Below are 21,848 nucleotides of genomic sequence, written 5' to 3' on the forward strand. Positions count from 1 at the left end.
GCATGTAGTTCTGATGGATTTGGATTTCTTGAGGTGGAGCATGTCCATTAATATTGGGTTGGACATGGCTTTATACATCAGGCACAGATCGCCTCTGAGTAGGCGGTAAGCAACTGAGTAGAGTTGGAGTTTCTTTAGCCTAACTGCGTAGGGCATCTGTTTGAGTCCCTTGATCCTCTTGGTGAGGTACTTTTGGGGTCTTTCTAGTTGTAGCAGGTGTTGGGTAAGGTACATCCCAAATGGGGCATTGTATTCAATTATGGGCCTGATGAGTGATGAGTAGAGGGGCACAATGACCTCTCTTGATCTAGATGTGAACCCCTTCGTGATAAGGTGGGCTATATAGAATGTCTTTCTAACCACTTTGCAATCTCTCCTTTGACAATCACATTGCCAATCTACTTGAGTCCCCAAATCCCTAATTACTTCTTCCGTACTTAATGGATTACCACCTATGTGGTAATTTGCGGGCACTTTGTTTTTCCCAAAGGGGATGACTATGCACTTTTTGGCATTTAGCTTTAGGCCATGGCTCTGGCACCAGTTACCCGTCTCTGTGAGACCTTTTTGGAGGATGCTTGTGTCAGCCGGTGAGTCGATTATGACCCCCAGTTTGCAGTCATCTGCAAACTTTGTCAGCCATAGTCCTCCTGTGGTAGCTTGTACCTCAGAGAAATATATACCGAACAAGAGAGGTCCCAGGACTGAGCCTTGTGGGATGCCACTTGTAACTGGTTTAGAGTCTGACATGGCACCTGCAATTCTGACCATGAGGGTTCTATCCCTAAGCCAGTTTGCAACCCATCTTGTGACATAGGGGTTGATATTTAAGCTGGTGAGCTTATTTATGATGCCCGTGTGGGGTATTGTGTCGAAGGCTTTTGCAAGGTCAAGGTAGGCTGTGTGGACTACCTTCCCTTTGTCTATGGCCTTGGTGACTGTTTCAAAGAAATTGACCAGGTTCAAGAGGTAAGATCTGCCCTTAACAAAGCCAAATTGGGTAGGATCCAGTGTTTGGAGGTTTTCAATGTCTTTGTTTATGAGTTCCATGATGATAAGCTCCATAGCTTTGCAGACTAGGCTAGTTAGGCTTATAGGGCGATAGTGTCCGGGGTCCGTTGTGGCACCACCTTTATGGAGTGGGACCACTGTTGCTGTACGCCATTCCTTGGGTACATATCATGTAGTAAGGCTGAGACTGAACAGTAGCTTTATGTTGGGGTTCAGCTCTTCTTGGAGTTCATGTAAGACGCAGCCCGGGACACTGTCCGGTCCTATTGATGCTGTGTTTTTTGCTTTGGAGAGGGCAGCTCTCACCTGTGTATCTGTGATGTCAGGGAGGCTACACTCTGTTGGGATAGTCATTTGCTCATTTGGGGTGGGGGGAGTGCACTGAACCTGTCTGCCAGGATGTTGGCAATGTCTGTGGGTTCAGTGTATTTTTTGTCATTTTGCACTAACTCAAAGCATATCTGGGAGTTTCCACCCAGGTTTCTGACATAACTAAAGAAAGCCTTGTGATTATCTTTAGCGTCTTGTGCAATTTTTCTTTCAAAGCTAGCCTTAGATGATTTTATGAGGGATTGTAGTTTCTTGCTAGTACTGATCAGAATTGCCTTCCCTTTCAAGGATTTTGCTTTATCATGCAGTAGCTTCCTCCTTCTGTTGTACAGCTTATTTATGGCTGGGGTCCACCAGACAGGTCTCCTGCCTTTGGAGGAGTGTGTCTTGGTTTTATTTGGGATAGCATGATCCATGCATTCCTGTAGGTATCCATAGAATGCATTTGTAAAGGATTCTGTGGTTTGGGCCATATTTTCCACTGGCCCTGGGGCTTTGAAGGATTCCACCTTGGTTTTGAGAAGTTGCAAGTTTGCTTTTGAGAAGTTTTTGACCGTGGTTTCCTTTGCTGAGGGTGGGGATGGGATATGGATGTCCATAGTGATTAATTTATTGTCAGATCTTACCAATGAGGGGTATACCTCTGGTATGGAACATAGAGTCCCCATGTTGGTGATGATCAGGTCCAATATGTTTTCCCCTCTTGTGGGAGTGGTGACCAGTTGTTCCATAGCATTTGAGTTTATAAATTCTAGGAACCATTGGGCTAGGGTGTTGTGGCTTGAGTAATGCTCCCAGTCTCTGTTTGGGTAGTTAAAGTCACCCAATATAATGGTGTTTGGAGAGACCTCCATATTCTCCAGTGTCTTCAGGATAGTTGAGTGGGATTCCTGACTTTGGGAGGGTGGTCTGTAGTAGGCTACAAACTGGAAGGCAGTTTTTCCCACTGTTAGTGGCACATGGATGGTCTCAGATGCTTCGTGCAGTGTCACTAGCCTGGAGGTATGGGTATCTTTGATGAATATGGATACTCCCCCTCCTCTTGTGGTTCGATCCGAGTTTTGGGGCCGAAAAGCATGGTATGAGGTATAGCCTGGTAGTGCTGGGGTGCTCTCAGGAGCCTTGAACCAGGTTTCTGTTACTGCACAGATATCGATATTCTCCATACTGAGGAGAGCCTCCAGTGCATGCATCTTGAGGTTTAGACTTCTGGAGTTGAGCAGCATTACCCTTAGTTTCTTTTTCCTTGTGTTGTCTAAGGAGGTGGGTTTGTCTTTTGAGCCTTGCCTAAAAAAGGCACTATGGGGGTGGCAAGAGCCTTGGCCAGTATTCAAAAACCCAGGGCTGAAAGGTGCAAGCTGTCCCTAGCGAAGCAACATGGCTTGTCAAGCATGTCATCCCAGGCTGACAGACACTGGATCCCCTTTGAGTGACACCAATACTTTAGCCAGTTGTTGAAATTGATCATTTTGTCTTTATACTGTGGTATCATTCTTGGTGAGGGTAAGATGCTACTCAAAGTCAGAGTCATACCGGCCTGGGCCACATGATCAGAGAGCTCCTCTAGGTCTCTTTTCATGTAATCCAGGGAGGTACGTCTCAGGTCACTCACACCAGCATGGACAATGACGGAGTCATATTTGTACTTGCTTTGGAGTGACCCGAGTGCTTGTGTTATGTGGCAGATCCAGGCACCCGACAGGCAGCTTACAGTGACCTTCTCCTTGTTCAGCCTGGTGAGAGGGACATCAGTCTGTCTGACAATAGAGTCACCTATTACAAGTGTATTAGGTGTGTTGTTTAGCCTTAAGGGCTGTGACTGTGTGGCACATTGACTTTGTGAACTATGTGATACGTGGGTATTGTTGTGGGGTAGCAGTTGCTTGGATGTCTGCTTTGAAGGTCTCTGTTGCTTGGGCAGATTTTTATTTAGAGCCTCCAAGTATGTTTTTGTGTGTTTATGTGTTTGGTTTGCTGTTGCGATAGGTCTATGTGAGACTGGATTTGTGGTGTGTGCGATTACCTTCTCTTCCAGACTGACCATGCCAGTACTATGTTGAGAGAGCTCAGCCTCCAGTTTGGCTATATAGTTGCATCTCTCACATATATTTGAGCTTGTTGAGAAGAGGAGAGGGTGGTCTGTGTACATAAGGCAGTTGTAACATTGCCTCAAGATTCCCATATTCACCAGCTGGACTGGAGAGTAAACCTGAAACTGACTTTTGGACATGCCAGAATATTATAAGGAATTACTTTTTGACTTGATCAAAAAGGACCAATAGGGAGCCAAGTATTAAAAGGGAGTATAAGAGGGTGTAGTGCTTTAGTTTATTAGTGCTTACTTATAAGACACTTATCCTAGCTACTGCTGGGTTTTAGAAGGAGAACAGAGTGCTTACTTTGAGATTTGGAACAGTTCTAAGGGAAAAAGTGAAGAGCAGACTTTGTGGAGCCGGGAATAGTTTAAACCTGATTAAGCGGCACTGCCCGATGCTGCGCTATATGCAAAAACGAGCAAAAGAGGGTTTTAAGAGAGGGGGATCAAGGAGTTTGGAATTGACCCAAAATGACCAATAAAACTACAGTTTCTAGGCAGTAACCACTCCCACAGGGGCAGGCAGGCTGTTCAGTGTTTACCACTGCCACTGATGAACACAGAGACTTCCCTTTAGCCCAAGCAAGCAATGGCCTCCAAGAAACTTACTAACAGTTCAGAACAGCAAATCTGTAACTGGACTTTTTTTTTAAATTTCAGAAAGTGGGGAAAAAAGCAAGATTTTTTTGTTTTGTTTAAAGACAGCAGAGATACACAAGTAGCAACAAATTAGAACAGTGCAATAAATGACCCCACACTTGAGTGCTAGGCCAGAGACAGGTAAAATGCAAGTTTTAAGAAAAAAAGATTTTAAAATAAGTGCAACACAGGAAATGCAGTAAACAGGCTCTAGATGTGTTCTAAATACAGTTCCTAATACAGATATCAAGTTTAGCAAGCTGGAAAATGCCAAAAAGTAGGCTGCAATGCAGAAATCTTAACAAATAATCTGAAGAAAAATACTTAAAATCTCAAAAGTGGCTCCTTTCTTCTCTCAGCGTTTTCTCCTCTTGGTGGGTGCTTCACCAACAGCCAACAAGTCTGAAAAGACGCCAAAACCACGAGGCAATCACAAGGTATGTCCCAGATGTTGTACATTTTAAAAGTGTGATGGAAAAATTGGTAACACGTCTCAATACTGCAGCACTATGTAGGTAGAAAGATGAAAAAGAAAGAGTAACTTGAGCTTTATCAGTTAAGAGGAGGGCCTTTCTAGTTTGATCTTCTAATGCTCAGTCACTCACTACTATTTGCGTATTATATGAGACTAAGGGTAACTTCGAAAGACAAGTTTATAGTAAGGCAGGCGAGCTCTAGATCAATAAGTCTTTAAAAATAACATCATTTAGGTAGTGGGTGGGTACTCGGTATTCTGGTTCTATGAAATATAATGGGGTGGCTAATTAATACGAGTAGCTTAACAGAAGTGATGTCAAATAATGCATTTGTGCTTACTGGCAACAGCCAATGAAAGAGAAGAGGGAGGGATTATTTTAGTTAAATTTACATGGTCTATGGCAGACCATGGGCGAATGTGTTCGGTAAAGCCTTAAATTGTTTCTTTTCCCCTGGGGGAGCTTATTCAGTGCATTTGAGTAAAGGTAGTAAGCTTGCTTACTGTTGTAGTAACACTACCACAAAATGGCAGTACAAACATTTATACACATTTGATTCAAGAATAGCATTAAAGAAGGTAAAAGACATTTGAAAAATGTTCAAATACTTGATTCATGTAAGAGCACAGTATACAATGTACTTTTCTAGAGTGCTCAAAGTTTAGTTACAATAATTGTACTCGTTAGGTTTCTAATTTATAGAGGCCTCACAAGAACATTTGCAATACTAAAGATATTTTCAGTGGTAATGGAAAATAGAGATTAGTTTATGCTAATATTTTAAAATGTCTCATTACAGTACCTTCCAGGTTCCCAGTCCAAGTAAAGGAATCACTGCACCAGTAGACAGTTGTACAGTTGGAATACTCATGTTTTTCCTCTAAAAATAAAGACAAGAAAAAATAATTGTAATGAGCCTCGGAAAAACTGCAGCACTGCCAGCAAAAATAGCTTTCTTCCAAGTGTTTGACTTCCTGATGTTACTTCCAGCTTTATTAGTCTGCTTATTCACTGATTTGTACATCACAACAGACACTCCCACTGGTCTGCCTGAGATGTAACCATTATGTTTAGAGAGTTCTGGTAACATGCTTTTACTATTTCTGCTTTTTTATTTATGACAAATACCTACATTGCCCGTGCAATAGGCATGCACTGTGCTAAATATAGCACGTGCTGGCTATATTTTTAACATAACTTGCCACATACCTCTCAACTTCTAAGCACAAAACAAATGTGGAGAAAGTCAAAAAATAATGGGGAACAAAGACCCAAATTCAGGAAAAGATTTTAAATATTGCTCATATAAACTTAGAAACTTGCTGGAATAACCTGTTTTGTGTTATCATGCATTTCTGAAAGTGAAGTCTAGAATTCAAATGTATGTTATTATTTAGTGACTTCATACCTCCCTCATTTGCAAATTTTATGAGGAGCAAACCAAATATATGAAGCAAGATTATGGACAGTTGAGAGATGTACAAAAGGTTTGCTTTAGGTTTCTCTGCCAGTATTATCTGCTACCATGTTGCTCTTCATGTTCAGTCTCCTTTGCTTAAGCCGCAATGCATTTTCAGTCTCTTATTTTACAAAAACACATTCATACGTTAGCAGTGCTTTTCTTTCCACTAAGCATAATTATCATGAATACCCACCCTGTTCTAGTCTTTCACTTGATTTCAGTCATGTTGCACGCAAGATGAGGCTGCAGGTTTCAAACCTAATTCTTTGGAATGCACCAAACTCATCTGCAGCTCATTAGTGTTACCCATTCACCTCCAGGCTACGGTCTTGTATTTTTCTACTGATATAATACTATGATTTTTGTAAACGCATGTGGTTTTAATCAGTTATTATGTATGTTCCCATTAATGTCGAATTAGATTTGTTTTTTAAGAAAAATAAACATTCTACACTGAGAGGATTCTGAAAACTTTGCTACAGTTTATCATAGCTTGTACCCAACATCTGCTTGAGAAGTAAATGTTTAAGCTGTGACGAAAGTTTACATTTGACAGAAAATCAGGAATTTTGGCAGCTTCGCATTTCATGGCTTACACACAAAGCACTGCAGTTTGGTTTCAGCTTATAATGTAGTTATCTGGCTTTGTCAGATATTTACTTGCCTTAATTAATGGAAACTTATTGAATTTCAAGATACAATAAACTCCCATGAATGAGCATTGACTTAAAGCATGGATTAGTTTGTTTGTATAAAATGGAATGTATAAAACAAACTTCCATTCATTCATACATAGGTGTGGTAGGCCTAAGATTGCTTGACTGAATTCATAAGTAAAAAAAAAAAAGCAACTGTCAACTGAAAGAGCTTTATATTTAATGTACTTAATAAGCGGATTATAAAATGGTACAGTTGCTGTCACGCAATACTGTGGGTGTTGTTTGGGATGTAGAGAAGGGTAAGTGAACAGACTGGTAAGGAGGGAGGGACATAGACAGATTAGAAGAAAGAAAGAAGAACCAGTTTTCTGCAGTGCCATTTCTGCAGAGTTGAACTACAGTTCTTTTCAGATTTCTTAGCTAATTTGGATTAACAATCATGAGCACACAAACTGTAAGACTGCTGACGGGTACACGTATGCCTTTGATTGGACTTGGAACTTGGAAGGTACAGTAAGGGCATTTTTCAACTGTTAGTGCAAACATTTTTTAATGTTATCGTCTAATGCTTTCAGATGTTCAGCTGCCAGAAATCATAAACAAAAGCTAAAACATTTAAATATGCTAAACAGAAAATTAGAAATGTCTTTTACATAATGATTTTGCTTTTACATACAGTTTTATATTAAAAATGACAGTATTGTGATGACATCCTAGTTTTAAGAGAAAATTTCTATAAATGAACTTTATGCAATTGTTGGTACTGGATTTGAATCTGACAGTTTTTTTCTTGGTAGTGTGCGAATGCTGGTAGAAAACATAGCACTCTAAAATTCATGACACTGATAAATGGCTTTCTGTCCACTGCATTTTTGCTGGCTGTAAAAAAAATATGAGAGTTTATACTGGTTACATATGTGATAACTGCAAACTTTTACTAAAGATATTTCTGTCACTTCACCTATGGTTCACTAATTTACATTTCTTTATTGTGTTCACTGACTGTACACAGCTTGCTGCATCTCAAGTTCATTGCAATGTGAATATCTTCAGGAAGAGATCCTTGGAAGAAGAAATATAGCAAGGAAGGGGTTGGACAGCCTTTTAAAAACACTCCCCTTATTCTAGGAGAAGCACACAGGCAAGGATGTAGCTAGGCATACTTGGTGTACACTAAAGAGTACATATTTTCTGAGGATTTCTTGGAAACGGCTACATGCAAGATGCACAAAATGTGTAGAACTGTGTAAACCAATATTAAATGTATAGGGGTATACAAAGAATGCTTGTGTGAAAGGAATACACTTCTAAAAGTAAATTTTTATGGGTACAAATGATAACAGATGAAAATAATGTGTCCACTTCCAATATCGAGGCCTAGCATTTTGGGGGTTGAGTACATTTTTAAAATGATAAATGAGTCAAACAACATTAGGTCTGAGTACAAATGAGGTTTGGTAACACACCAATTTGTTTAGGGACATCTTCAGAGTGGGGTTAGCTAAATGTATTAGTAGGAGTTAAAAGGGTAGGTGGGAGAAGGGTTAAAATATGAAGGAGAGATGACTGGGAGGAAATGAGGTAAGGGTAGGAAGGGGCTAAAGGGGGCTTATGCAAGTGTAACTGGGTAAGGAATCACATTTTGGTGTGAACTTGCTATGCAAGCTTACATCCAAAATGACCTAGGTAACTTGGAGGACAGGTAGGTCTGGAATAAGTGTAGGGTGCGTGCTGGAGATGGGTAATGTTTATTTCTTTATTTACTTACTTATTTAATTATTTATTGGAGCTTTGTGGGGAGTTCACATTTTCGCTCTCTTAGTCACACAGGGTAGAGTTCGATTCAGACTTTGATTAATTGTCTGCGCTTAGTATGTCCGTTCAGGGCAATTAACTTAGTATTTTCTCTCTTCAGCTCCTTTTATAGGGGCCAATTACAAAGGGCAGTGTGCAGACTCAGGGTTGTTGTTTTTTTTTTCCCCGGGTTCCGCAGGAATGTCATAATAGATTGTGAGGGCTGATAGGGCTGTGGCTATGGTCTCTGAGTAGGATCAGGGCATAAATAAAAAAGGAAAAAGGTTCATGAGGAAGGATGGGAAAGAGAGATGATTTATCAGAACTGTGTTTGCGATGGTTCTACTTTGTATTGGCATGGTTTGCGGCTTTGGCTGTCAGAGTGGCTTCCCACATGGGGAGGGGGTTATCCGGAGTGTGCTTTGCTGCATGGCTGGAGCCTGGTTTCTGCATTTTGGGTGCTTGGCTGGTTTCCAGTTGTCAATAAGAAAAGGAAACAGGGATACAGTGCTGTTCTTTTTCATTGGTGGGTTGTAATCCCTTTGCAGCTAATTTCTAGCACAGCTTGTTGATTATGGGGGTTTCTCTACTGAGTGCCTGAGCATAACTACTGCCTAACTGTTGTCTAAATAAGATGGCTCCTAAGGTAAGGCACATGTTACCTTCTCAGTAAAATCTTTCCTTTCCCTCAGTTTCCTTGTTAGTGGTTGGGTAGGCTGCCATAGCAGTTTTGATGCAAGTCCCTCAGCACAGCAGTGGATGGCTTTTCATGGGCTCTGGCTTAAGTAGAATAATGACTGCCTCAGCACATGTGCTATAAAAATGTGTACTGCATTGATCACACAAGATTTCTCTAAATGAAATAATTGTATTTACGTTTAATATCATAGTCGATAAGCATATTCGGGACAGCGGCAAGTGGTTGTTGAGGTTTTGTGGTTTCATCTGAGCTGAAATTCCCCCACATCCATGTTCACTCTTGGTTAGAAAGCTAGGGGTGGATGTTGAATGGAGCTCATGTTTTGCAGGGTGTCTGCTGTTTCGTGAGTGGTGGCAAATCGTTTTGACAATTTTGAAACAGTGGATTTTCAAGTGGTGGGGATTTTGCAGTTTAAGCACTGTGGATGATTGCCTTGTATTACATGTGTTTTCTGTTCACGTTGGTTGGTGTGTGGGCAGCAGTGCCTCATTGTGACGGGTTGTGCATGTTCATGTTGCAGTGAGATAGCTCAGTGGGGTGGGGACATTGTTAGCGTCCGTGTCGTGGTGGGGGGCTTGATGGCAGTCTCAGTGAACTTGGCAGTTGCGATTTTATTGAGATTTGTGGGTTGTGTTTTTGTATGTCCGTGGAGGTGCCTATTTTCAAGGTGGGGAGCTTTGTGCTCAGGTGTCGCTGATTTTGGGGAGTGGGCTGAGTTGGCATCCTTGGGGCAGCCACTGGTGGTGGTGGAGTGGCAATGGCAGCTTGGTGCTGTTTGCTTGTTCCTTTAGGTGAAGTGTAGGTTTTTTCGTGGGCTGGGAGGTGACGTCGGCAGTAGTCGGTGGTTGCATATGCACAATGGGCAGCAACGGTGGAGTGGGGGAGGTTTGTGACTCTTGATGTCTTCTGGGCCTTTGAGCTGCAGTTGTTCATGGTTTAATGGCTTATTTATTTTTTTTGGAAATATGCCTCCCAATGATATGGATTTCCTGTTGTAATGTCAACATCTCTGAATTTGCTAGCCTGTTGAAGGATGATAAAAAATGGTCACAGGATTTCTATTTTAGTGAGACAGGTAATGACGGGGGAGTGGGGATGCATTTATAATAAAGGAAGAAAAAAAAAATCTTTCTTACTACTGCGTAGTGTGTTGACATTGAAGGAAGGTAGGAGTGCTTCCGTTGTGGTCTAGGGAGTATGCGCGCATGCAACTACTTTTGTTTTCTGTAGCAGTACTTGAAACTGGCCAGGTGTTTCAGTGACCAGATTTATTTCATACTTTGAGTCAATCTTTGTTCCCGATTTCGTGGGGTAGTGCAGTGTGACTCAGATGTGCATGTACCTCTTGACTGGAAATTTTGTAGGAATCTTTGCCGACTGACTTTGGTAAGGGCAATGGACATCGAGTGTTGGAAGTCGTGTTCTGGAGGGTTCTTACTGGGGAGGGACCTGTTGCATAGGCCTTTGGGTTGGTAAGAGTATTAACTGGAGGTTCTCTGATTTTAGGTCTTGGTGCGGCTATTGTTTGTGGCTTTGTTTTGAGGTGCAGCTTTGCCCAAGTTTGGGAGAAATATTTTCTCCATGTCTGTTGTGGAGTGCATTGTGTGGCATTATTGGCTTGGTGTAGCTGCAGTGTGTTTGTGTGCAGGACAGGGCATACAGATTGGGTGGTTCTTGGACTGCTGTGTGGTCCATGGAGCAGCGGTTTGGGTGCTCGGGAGCAGTTGCGGGTGTTGGTGCTGTGCTTCATTCAGAGTGTCTGGCATATCTTCTGATTCAAGGACATATCTCACAACTGTCCAGATCTGCCTCATGTTTTGGATCTGTTTTTTCATGAAAGTTGTGTCTCTTGAAAAATCATTGGGAGGACTGAAGATTGAAGTATCTAATGCCATATGGTGGCAGAGGGGTTCTGCTCAATTTTTGTAAGCAGCTACATTAATAGAAAAAGGGGCTCACACAGATGGTGCACTAAAGGAAGCAGTTTCATAGTCCAGGTTACATTTCAGTGGAATGTTTGGGGGTCTTGTAGGACAGTCTCTGGCTGTTTTGATTATGTGACAGTGGGGGACAATTATGCATAAGCTAACTCCGGTGTGATTTATGAGTGGATTGAGAAATTGACTTTGATAAGGTTGCCACATAATACATTGGATTTTTGGCTGAGCAGTGAGATTTTATATATATATATATATATATATATATATATATATATATATATATATATATATATTTTTTTTTTTTCCTCATTTGGACTTCCAAGGAACATAAACTTTGTGACCTCAGATGGGGGAGGGGGTTTAATCTTCCATCAGGTGATAGTGTATGTTTAAATTTTTAATTTGGGTAAGACTGATTGTGCTGGTAAACAGGAACATGAAATTTTGTGACCTCAGATGGGGGGGGGGGGGGCATTCATCAGGATGGACCGCATGTGAGAGGTAGGGACATGCTATGGAGGTAATTTGTTCTTTGGCAGATATATTGTGGTGGGTATAGCTGGCATGGTGGCATCTTCCATCAGGTGACCGTGTTATTTAAAATTTTAATTTGGGTAAGACTGAATGCGCTGGTGTACTCCGATAGTACTTGCCTGCACAATGACCCCAAGGCTCTTTGAAGAAATAAATTGAACTGGCCATAAACTGCTACATAAGTTTTGTACAGGAACTGCAGTTTGACCAGGTGTGTTGCTGCTTCAATTATCCCTTACACGCAGGGTTAAGTGGAATATACTTCAGTTGGTTCACTTGCATTCTACATTTTAATAGGACATCTAAAAGTAATGGTCCAGTTACGATGGTGGGTGGCTTAAAACCGATTATTGTTGTAGTATGTTCCTTTACTGGAAGCTAGAACGAAAAGGTTATGGCTCCACAATCCACAAACCACACCAACTAGTGTGTACAATGTTCTTAACGCAAAATAAGTTTATTTTCCACAAGATAACAAAGCCAATCAAAATAGAGTAGCTTCTTCAGAGAGACATTTAAAACTTTTTAAATGTTGGCGCTATTTATACAATACAAGACGGACATGCTCTATGTATAATACACGTCATTTCCTTACCATAAAATTTTGTATGCCCATACATCCTGTATGAAATGTCTTAAACATACAAATATGAGATCCATTTAAAATTTTAAAAGTTAAAAAAGTTGAAAAAGTTAAAGAAGTTAAAAAAGAACTCTCCTGTCAGTCCTCCATTTAAAACTAGCTACATACACAAAGCTAGAATTGCATATCCATGACTTTATTTCTTATACAATGTGTACTAAAGTCTGGAAATAAGTGACTATTGCATTGATCAATCTCATTCATATACTATTGCCTAAAATATATCCCATAATATATAAAATTATGAAATTATGGAAAATATATTTGTATCATGGATTCATGAAACCAGATAAATTTGGGGCAACAAACTATCCTTGGTTCATGTCCCTAATATGCCCTCACTCAATATTAGACGTTGGTATATCTACCTACAATCCTTAGTGTACGACTTATAGTAGAACAACATGATAATACCTGGGTAAACTTCCACATTACCATATATACCCAATTCATACCTTGGAATTGTGGATACAATTAGAAATATTCACTTGTTATACCCCTAAGTACTATCCAATATTTACCTCCCCAAAAATTAAGCTATCTAAGGTAACTTTTCAATTTGAGGAGACAAGAAATGTTACAGTTGTCATTTAAACCAGGGGAGTTGAAGGCATTCAATTTTATTTGCCATTCCAACTCCCTGGTTTCCAGTCTAATTGATGTAGGTCCTCTTCTGCTACTCTGTGGGATGTGAAGCAAAAGGATTTGTTGGGGGATATGGCGGAGGGCTCTTGGTAGCACTCAGTACTAATAACATTTTGGTTGGGTGTGCAGAGAATTTACAATTTCTTTTCTTTTGCAGATTAATGCAGGGTGAGTGCAGAGTCGACATTTGTGCTGATAGCTGGAGTGCTGCAATGAGGTTGTAGATGGATAAGCACAGTGTAAGCATCAGTTGGTGGCATGAAGGAGGTGGATTCTGCTTGGCTACATATGCTGCTCGCTGGAGTGGTGCACCATGAGGTCGCAGGTGATCCTACTTTAGTTGCTTATTAAGACATGTTATTCTTGGCACAGTTTGGGAGTAGCATGGAGTCAAGTGAGGCTGAGGTGGTACAAGGGCAGGGTCTAGTAGGTTGGGGGTTGTTTATGGGGGATTGGAATTGTCCACAGGTGGGATGGAGTCCTGATAAGGTGATACTGATTTGGATGTTGGGGGCATGGTGGTAAGTTTAGGTTTTCCTGGGGTATGGTTATACAGAGGGTTGCTCAGTGGTTAATGCTACTTTAAGAGTTTTGCATGGTGCTTTACTGGATTTGGCATCAAGGGGGAGGCAATCAGAAGATGTACATGATCTGGCTCCTTTTAAGGCTAGGTGAAAGGTTTTTTTTTTTTAGAGCATTGTGTGGATGGGTGGGAGTTAATAAGTTGCGGCATTGCTTTACGGTAACACATGGAAAGAAAAGCTTCAAGGAGAAGCCAAGCCTGAAGTTGCTTGTCGGCCAGTTTACTTGAGTCTTTTGGGTGAGGATTAACAAGTGGGTGAATTGTTTACCATTGAGGTGCCTTGGGATGGTTTTCAGATAGGTTTGTTCATGGGGATTTGCATTTGTTTACAAATGTAGCAGGAGGTGTTGGGTTAGCGGGCATAACTGGGGGGTTGGTTTGCGGATTGTGAATAGCAGGATGGAAGGACTGGAGGGAATGTTGAATATTTGGATTTTCAATTTATTATGGAGTAAATGTTTTAGTGTGAGTTGTTGGGGATTAGGATTTATTTTCATCTGATTAATACAGCAGTGGTGTGGGTTGTGTGGTCCTGTTAGACGAGGTGTCAGGTTGTTTTATGATTAAAGGTTTGCTTTGGGAGCTTGGGGCACCTTTTTACATGAGAGGTTTAATAGTAGGGCATTGCTAGATTGGTTAAATTTGTGTTGCAGGAGTTTGGGACACTTTTTATCAGGAAGGCATACGGTAGGGTCAAACCAGTTTTAATTTAACAGGCATAGTATTAACAGGAGAAGTTGGGGGAATAGAGTCCATTTTCATTTGGTCAAGATGCCAGTGGTATGGCTACTGATGCAGTCAGCTGAGGCATGCTAGGCAAGGTTAGAAGGATTAGATGCTTATGGCAGGGTGGTGGGGTAGCTTTTATAGAAGTAAAGCATATAGAAGGATGTTGCTTGCTTGGTCATACTGTGTTGTGGCTACCAGAGGTTAGGGGAGTGGTGGGATGGATTGCCGAGTTATTTGGTTCAGGCTTGGGAACAAGATGGGACATGTCAGTGGGTCAAGGAGTTCTTGGCTGCAATTACTTAATTTCCATAGATGACAAGGTTAGGCTAATTTACTAAATTTGGGTCGTGCTTCATGCTGGAAGGGTAGGTTTAATATGTGAGGTTTGGCAGACATTGCCTACTGGCAAAGTAAGCTAGTTGCCAGGGTTGTCATGGGTTTATAGAAGGCCAGTGACTTGGATTTTGTCTGCTTATTGTTCATGTATGTACTGATGTCATTAACAGAGCGGTCTTGGTCGCCAAATGATTTCTTGCTTTATAATAATGGTTTTGATGGCAGGATTATTGGTGATTGGTCCATTAGGAATGAAATCTCATTCTGGTCATTAGTATTCATTGGGAGGAGGAAGGGGATGCAATTAGAGCTTTGGTGGTATACCATTTTGGTGTGGTTCTGACTGGTGTAGGCTTGCTGTTTGCTGATGCATTCAACAGGTAATGACCTGGGAAACGTTACTATTTGTGGCTAGGTAAGTGAGCTTAGCCAATATACAGAAGTTATGCTAGGTTATGAGGTGGGGGTTGGCCACTTTAGCATTGTAGAGGGATGGAATTTTAGCCAGTTAGGCAGTTGACTACTTTAGCTATTTATGAGTTAGGACTTTGGGAGGTGGTGAGACGGATCTAGTTTGGTTAGAGAGGATGCCGTATACCGAATGATGTATTTCATGCCTTTTAATGAGTTGTTAGGTTGTAATCTTGGTAGGACAGAGGAGGAACAGCCTGGTCAGGCTGGTGGGCGGAGAAGAGGGACAGGTGTGCTCTCTTCTGTCCCCCCTCTGGTTTTGGTTTGCTTATTTGGTTGGATGTTAATTCAATAAGTGGTACATGAAGTGAGTGATGGGATGCTGCTTCATAAGTAAAATAAGCAAGTGGAGGTAAGGATGCTGCTTATTTGGTGGATTTGTAATTCAATAAGTGGTACACAAAGTGAGTGATGGGATGCTGCTTCATAAGTTAAATAAGCAAGTGGAGGTAAGGATGCTGCTTATTTGGTGGATTTGTAATTCAATAAATGATAAATGAAGTGAGTGGTGGGAACGCTGCTTCATAAGTAAGTGAGTGGAGATATGGAAGCTGCTTCATAAGTAAGTGAGTGGAGGTATGCTTACTTGGTCAGGATGAGCAAGGTCAAGCTGTCCAGATTAACATTACATGGATGTTGATGCTGGAATTCAGTCAGTTATACAATGTTTCAGTTGCAGTTAATAAATATTGGCTAATAAAGTTACCTTTATGTAAGTTTCATAAAGGTCATCAAATATCATTCAGTGTGAGGTGTTCACTGAAGGGGACTGGGACAAAATGTAAATTTCTGGCTACACCCCTGCATGCTACTTCCCTCTCCTCACCAGCACCTACACCAAGAACTCAAGCCACTATTCGCTCTCAGGTTGTCTGAGTCACAGTCAGGGATGTATCCCCCAGTTCCAGGTGTGCAGTTGCAACCTGCATCCTAATCCCAGACATGGTACATATGGAATGCCAACATACAATACACAACAGATGTAGGTTACAGTATGTTAGAAAAGAAGGCCACATAATACCAGTTTGAAGAATCATAAACAAAAAAGGACTGCATAAGTCCATGTGCATGACTATAACATAAAAAAGTGTGGGATACACACTGTGCTAACAGGTAGAGGTACATCCAGGGCCAAGGTCAGCATACGCTATCATGTTAATATTGACGTAACATTGACTGATGACAGAGACACTGTCCAAAGGCCATCTCACTATGAGTGATGCTTGCATGCCGTTCATAGCACTACTACTATGGAAAGAAAAACAATTAACATACAGTGAAGTAATGTGCATTCAGGCATGAACCACAAAAACATACAAACACAACCTCTCCTCAACAGAGGTAAGTCCGCCATCTCACTGCCTACATTAATAGGTTTATCATTATCCATATGTGCACTTCAATTTTTGCAGGTTGTGCATTGGAGGGGGGGTTAATGCACATGCATAGGTCATCTTATAAATGCAAAGTGAACACATGGAAGAGCAAAACCCACAAGATACTTCTCATAAACATTAGCTTCCCGAATCCCTCTAAATGCTGAAGTATTATGTAATGCATTATATTTTCTTTGGTTGCCCCTACTTTTCATTTTTGATTACTCCTAGATGTGTCACGCAGTAGAATTCAGTGTGTTTATCCTTTGGCCCCATACAATACTTGGGTACTGCAATTCATGAAATGACATGCACAGCCATTTGTAACTCAAAAATCAATAGATAAGCTATTTCTGTTGATGTTTCAGAATGTATTACTACATTAAGCTGTGTGTAAATTTATAGCTTGCTGGTATATTGAAACTATATTTGTAACTGCAAAGTAATGCATTATACAGACACAACATCTGTGGCATTATTTTTTTTTCCTTGCATTAAATGAGTAATGTTTACCCATGGGTCTATATCAGAACACCAAATGTTCAAAATCGCGAACGGTCTAATGAGTGAAAATGCCGGACCTCAAAGTGCTTTTTTGGGATCGCAGTACACTGAAGATCAGAATATTTGCCCTTTCCTCACTGTAGTGCGATCTCGGAGTTGACATATTTATGGAATATATATTTAGTGGTGGTGTGGGGGGCACACCCCCCCACAATAAATAGTTCGAGGTCCGGCATTTTTGCTCATTAGAGTGTTCACGATTTTGAACATTTGGTGTTCTAATATAGACCGTTTACCCATTATAATCCAGGAGTAATTAAGGCAAAGTAGGCTTCCACTTTGCACTCACAGCACTAAAGTACTGATATCAGTACCTGCACATTTGATATGCTACAGTTTTAAATAATAATCAATTATTTCTGCAGCTGATGAGCTGCATGTGACTGCTAGACTATAGTATATATCGATTTACATCCCACTGCTCCCTTATATGCTTCTTCCATTTTGTTGCTATGTTTGTTTATTTATTTAGGTTTAATTACTAGGAAAGTCCAGCCAGGTAGAATGGCATTTTCAGCAGAGGCCCATGAAGAAAAGCTCCAAATTATTACAAAAGCATTTTAAGAATAATAATTTTACAGTCTCCAAAAATAAAACAAAACAACTGCAATTTAAATAATTATAACAAATTAGACATAATATAAAAATACTGGTTAAGAATTGATGCAAGTTATTTGAAATAACGGTTAAGAAAATGTTACTCAACAATTGCATGAGGCAAGAACTTGGGGTACTACTCAAAGTGATAGACACACACACACACACACACACACACACACACACACACACACACACACACACACACACACACACACACACTCTTCCTTCTGCCCCATAAAACTGACTGGAATATAATTGTACACGGAACACTACTGCATAAGTATGCCATCATATTACTGTCACTACCTTAGTCACATTGCTGATAATATTTCATAAATAATAAGTGGCAGATTGTTTATCTACTGGTAACAGAGGTTTAATTTAATTATTTAATCTATCAATCCTAAAAGTGTAGTAGTCTTTTCAGACCATTTTCAAAAGTGACCCAAGAGAATAAAAAAAATAAAGCACTCCAGTATTCAAAGGCAAGTGTGGTTCCGACACTGAATAACTAAATGTTAACAAAAATATTTCACAGAAGTAATCTGAGTTATAAGAAATCTTTCTGGAATGTGTATGCTGCCACTGGGAATCCTCCTCAGTACAGTATTCAATTCCATGAAGGCTTCAAATGTTAAAAATGTTCTCTTCAATGTGACACTGTTACCTCTTTAAAATGTTCAGATTTTTCAAGAGGTTATTTCTTCAGTTTGTGACCGCCTTTACATTTCACCATTCAGTCACACTTCTGCCAAATCTTTGCTAGTATACTGCCCTTTCACTGAGTGGGTGGGACCAAAGGTATCTCAAATTAATTATTAATTAAAGCTTTAGTGGGGAATGAGGGTGGCAAAGCAATGACAAACAGAGTTGGTCAACAGCTCTGTTTTTGGTTAATCTGTCCTGAAGAAGGTACATTATATAAGTGCCATGATGACTATAAAAGTCTTATATCAACTCAAAATGTGAACCAGTATAACAGAGGTTTGGGAAAGGGCGGAAGGATGAAAACACCTGCAGGAGGAGGGCAGATGCTTATGAAAGGGATTTTGAAAACTAAGGTGCATAAGGCAAGTTTGGCCTTAGCCAACAGCACAACCAGCTTTACTGGTTTATAGCTGCACCATGCAGTTAAGTGAAACATAAGAAAAAAGGAAACATGACTGTTTGTAGTAAGTGAAGACAAGTTATCATTTGTTAACACAAGCTTAGGGCTATAATGCTGATTACATCAACAATATTTGTGTTGGTACGCTGAAAACCCTTATTAGTGTTATTGTAGGTGAAAGCAGGCTGTGTAAAGTAAATATAAGAAAATCACATGTGAGGTACTGGTTTTGCCATTGTGCAATACAGGTAATTTATGTTATCTTTAGGAATATGTTTTGATGACAAACATTTAAGGTTGTTCCAGGAAACACTTTCTGAAATGTAATAAGTTAGTTGAACAGTACATATTGATTTACAAGAACCACTGTACTTACTCAGGAGACTGATGGAATTATTAGATGGACTATTTCATGCTACACTTAATAATCAGCAAACCCACTGAATTAAATAAATCAACTAACAGAAAAAATATGAGATTTTATAAAGATTGTATTTTAATGTGTATTCAGAACACCCAGAGCTAGAGTTCTAGTCTGCAGTCACAAAAAGCAAGCAACCTAATAATATAAGCTTAGTCTCTTAATGTGTATTACTATATATATCTATATATTTATTTATTTACATTTGTTGACTGGGAGAGTCTGACTGGACACAGGTCTGTTTTCAGCGGAGGCCCAGGGAGAAAAGCTCCGCATTAAATATTACTTACATTATACAGTTAAAAAACATAGCATTTAAAATATAGACATTAGTCCAGCTGAGGACGTTAGGGAAGAATAAAACATAGATGTAAAACAGCTGTAGACAAAGTACAATTTTAAAATATGGTGACATATACTAAACATGGTTACAAATGTAGTTGAGATTCATCAGTTAACAATTAATACAATCTGTTTTTGAGGTACATAACAGCCATTAGCAGTTGTTGCTACAAGAAGTTAGTACTAGCTTGCTAAGAGTAGACTGTTGATAGGGGGCTGAGAGAGGTATTGGGTGGGTGGAGTGGATGGTATTAGAGGGTGGGGGTTGCAAGGGCATATATGGCAAGTTTTTAAGTGTGATTTTAGTAAGGATTTGAAGTGGGTGCAAGAAGTTACAGAGGTAATTAAGGATGGGAGGGAGTTCCAGAGTTTGGCTATAGTGCAGGAAAATAATGCTTCTCCAGCAGAGTTAATGGCTCTTGTGACCTGTAGGAGGGTTTTGTGGCTGGATCTTAGTGGTCTCGTGGTTATGTAGGGTTGGAGTAGATTCTGGAGAGATGGGACTTTTAGTGGCTGGTTTATTAGTTTGTGGGTGAGTGCGAGTTGGTACCATTGAAGGAGGTGGGGGAGCTCTAGCCAGCTCAGTTCCACTAGTGAGAGACAGTGGTGAGTACAGTAGGAAGCCCCTATGACATATTTGGTGATTTTGCTGTTGCAGGTTTCGAGCTTATTTAGGTCGCATTGTCTAAGGTTAGTAAATAATGGAGAGGCATAGAGTAGGGTGGAGATGAGATGAGAATTTGCTACTGAAATTTTAGCTGCTTTGGTAAGCAGTTGCTGATTTCTATGTAATGCACCTAGTTTTCTGTGCACGTTTTTAATGGTCATGGAAATGGAAAAGTCAAAGTTCAGTTTATTCTCTATTTCTACTCCTAGTAATTTGGTGTGCTCTGTAGGATGGATGGTGGTGTCTTTTGCTGTGATGTTAAAGTGAGAGCTGTCTAGGGCAAGTTTGGTGGGGTTGAAGATTAGTAATTTTGTTTTGTTTGGGTTGGGCATTAGATAACCAAGTTTCAATAGAGGAAAATGCTTCCTGTGTGACTTTTTTCAGTTCGGTTAGGGAGTGGGCTGTGCAGATGATGGTTGAGTCATCTGCATATTGTATGTGTGTGTCATGTGTTGTGGCTGAGGCTAGATTATTGGTGAAAACAGAGAAGAATAGGGATCCCAGGATGGAACCTTGGGGAACCCCTATGGAGACTGGTAGTTGGGGGGATAGGTCGTCCTGCCAAACAACTGCTTGTTGGCAGTAAGATAGGTAACTCTGAAACCAGTTGATGATTGGCTGAGAAAAGGATAGGTTATTGAGAAGAGAGATGAGTTGTTTGTGCGGGACCATGTCAAAAGCTTTAGAGAGGTCTAGGAAGGTAGCTGAGGAGAGATAACCTGCATTTTTATTTTGTAAGATAGTGTTAGCGAAAGAGAGTAAGGCAGTGGTGGTGCTATGGTTAGGTCAGAAACTGTGTTGTGTGTTGGAGAGGAGGTTGTTAGCAAGGAGGTGATCTGAGACTTGAGAATGGATGCATCTCTCTATTATTTTGGAGAGTGGCGAGAGATTAGCTATGGGGCAGTAATTGGTTAGATCTGTGGAGGGGCCTCCTCTGTGTAGGGGAATTATGTGTGAGACTTTCCATAGTGTGGGAACATAACTTTCTGACAGAGATCTGTCAATCAAGAGTGATATTGGGTAGGCTAGAGCGTCAGCTGCAAGGTGAAGGTATTCACTTGGGAGGTTGTCTGCTGCTAATCTGGTGGTTTTAAGTTTAGTTAATAGTTGTTTTATTTTGGAGGTAGGAACAGGAGAGAAAGAGAAGCTAGTGGGGAGATTGTTAGTTGTAGTTGATGGTGTGGGTTTATGGGGGTTGTGTTGTCTAGCTAGTGATAGTATGGTCTGTATGAAGTGATTGTTGAAAGAGGTAGCAATATTTTTGGATGAGTGAGTTAAGTTAGGAGTGGGTGTACTTACTTTACCTGGGTGGAGGATAGAGTTTACGGAGGACCAGAATTGTTTGGGGTTATGTTGTGAGGAGGTAAGGGCAGACTGGTTGTATTGGATTTTGTCCTGTTTTATAAGCTTTTTGGTTCTATTCTGTAGTTTTAGTAATTTTTGCCTAGTAGAGGGGTTTTTGGTTTTGCACCAGTTATCCCAGGCTTTATCCCTGTTTTTCATTTCAGACTTAGTGTTTTTTGTAGCCATGGGGATGGTTGGGCTCTAGTTCGGGAACGTCTTATGGGGGCGTGGTAATTAAGGATGCTTAGGAATGTTTTATTAAAGTAGTCAACTGTGTCATCTAGTTTGAGGTATTTTAGAGGATGCCAGTTACAGTTTTTTAGGGATGAGCTGAATGAGAGAGGGTTGAAGTTAGTATTTTTGTATATTTGACGGTAGA

The 21,848-nt window shown here is 40.5% G+C and overlaps 2 protein-coding genes across 2 annotated transcripts in view; one reads left to right on the forward strand and one right to left on the reverse strand.

The window, feature by feature from the left end:
• Positions 1-21,848, reverse strand: part of LOC122811307 (aldo-keto reductase family 1 member B1-like) — a 356,222-nt gene that overhangs the window by 283,954 nt on the left and 50,420 nt on the right. Inside the window, exon 2 of the mRNA XM_044083068.1 lies at positions 5,354-5,431. Coding sequence (XP_043939003.1) covers positions 5,354-5,431 — 78 coding nt within the window. The remainder of the gene's footprint in view (positions 1-5,353; positions 5,432-21,848) is intronic.
• Positions 7,005-21,848, forward strand: part of LOC122811308 (aldo-keto reductase family 1 member B1-like) — a 201,822-nt gene continuing 186,978 nt past the window's right edge. The window contains exon 1 of the mRNA XM_044083069.1: positions 7,005-7,180. Coding sequence (XP_043939004.1) covers positions 7,112-7,180 — 69 coding nt within the window. The 5' untranslated portion in view covers positions 7,005-7,111. The remainder of the gene's footprint in view (positions 7,181-21,848) is intronic.

The sequence above is a fragment of the Protopterus annectens genome, chromosome 9.part0 (assembly GCF_019279795.1).
Source record: "Protopterus annectens isolate FY-2018-M chromosome 9.part0, PAN1.0, whole genome shotgun sequence".
Lineage (NCBI taxonomy): Eukaryota > Metazoa > Chordata > Ceratodontiformes > Protopteridae > Protopterus > Protopterus annectens.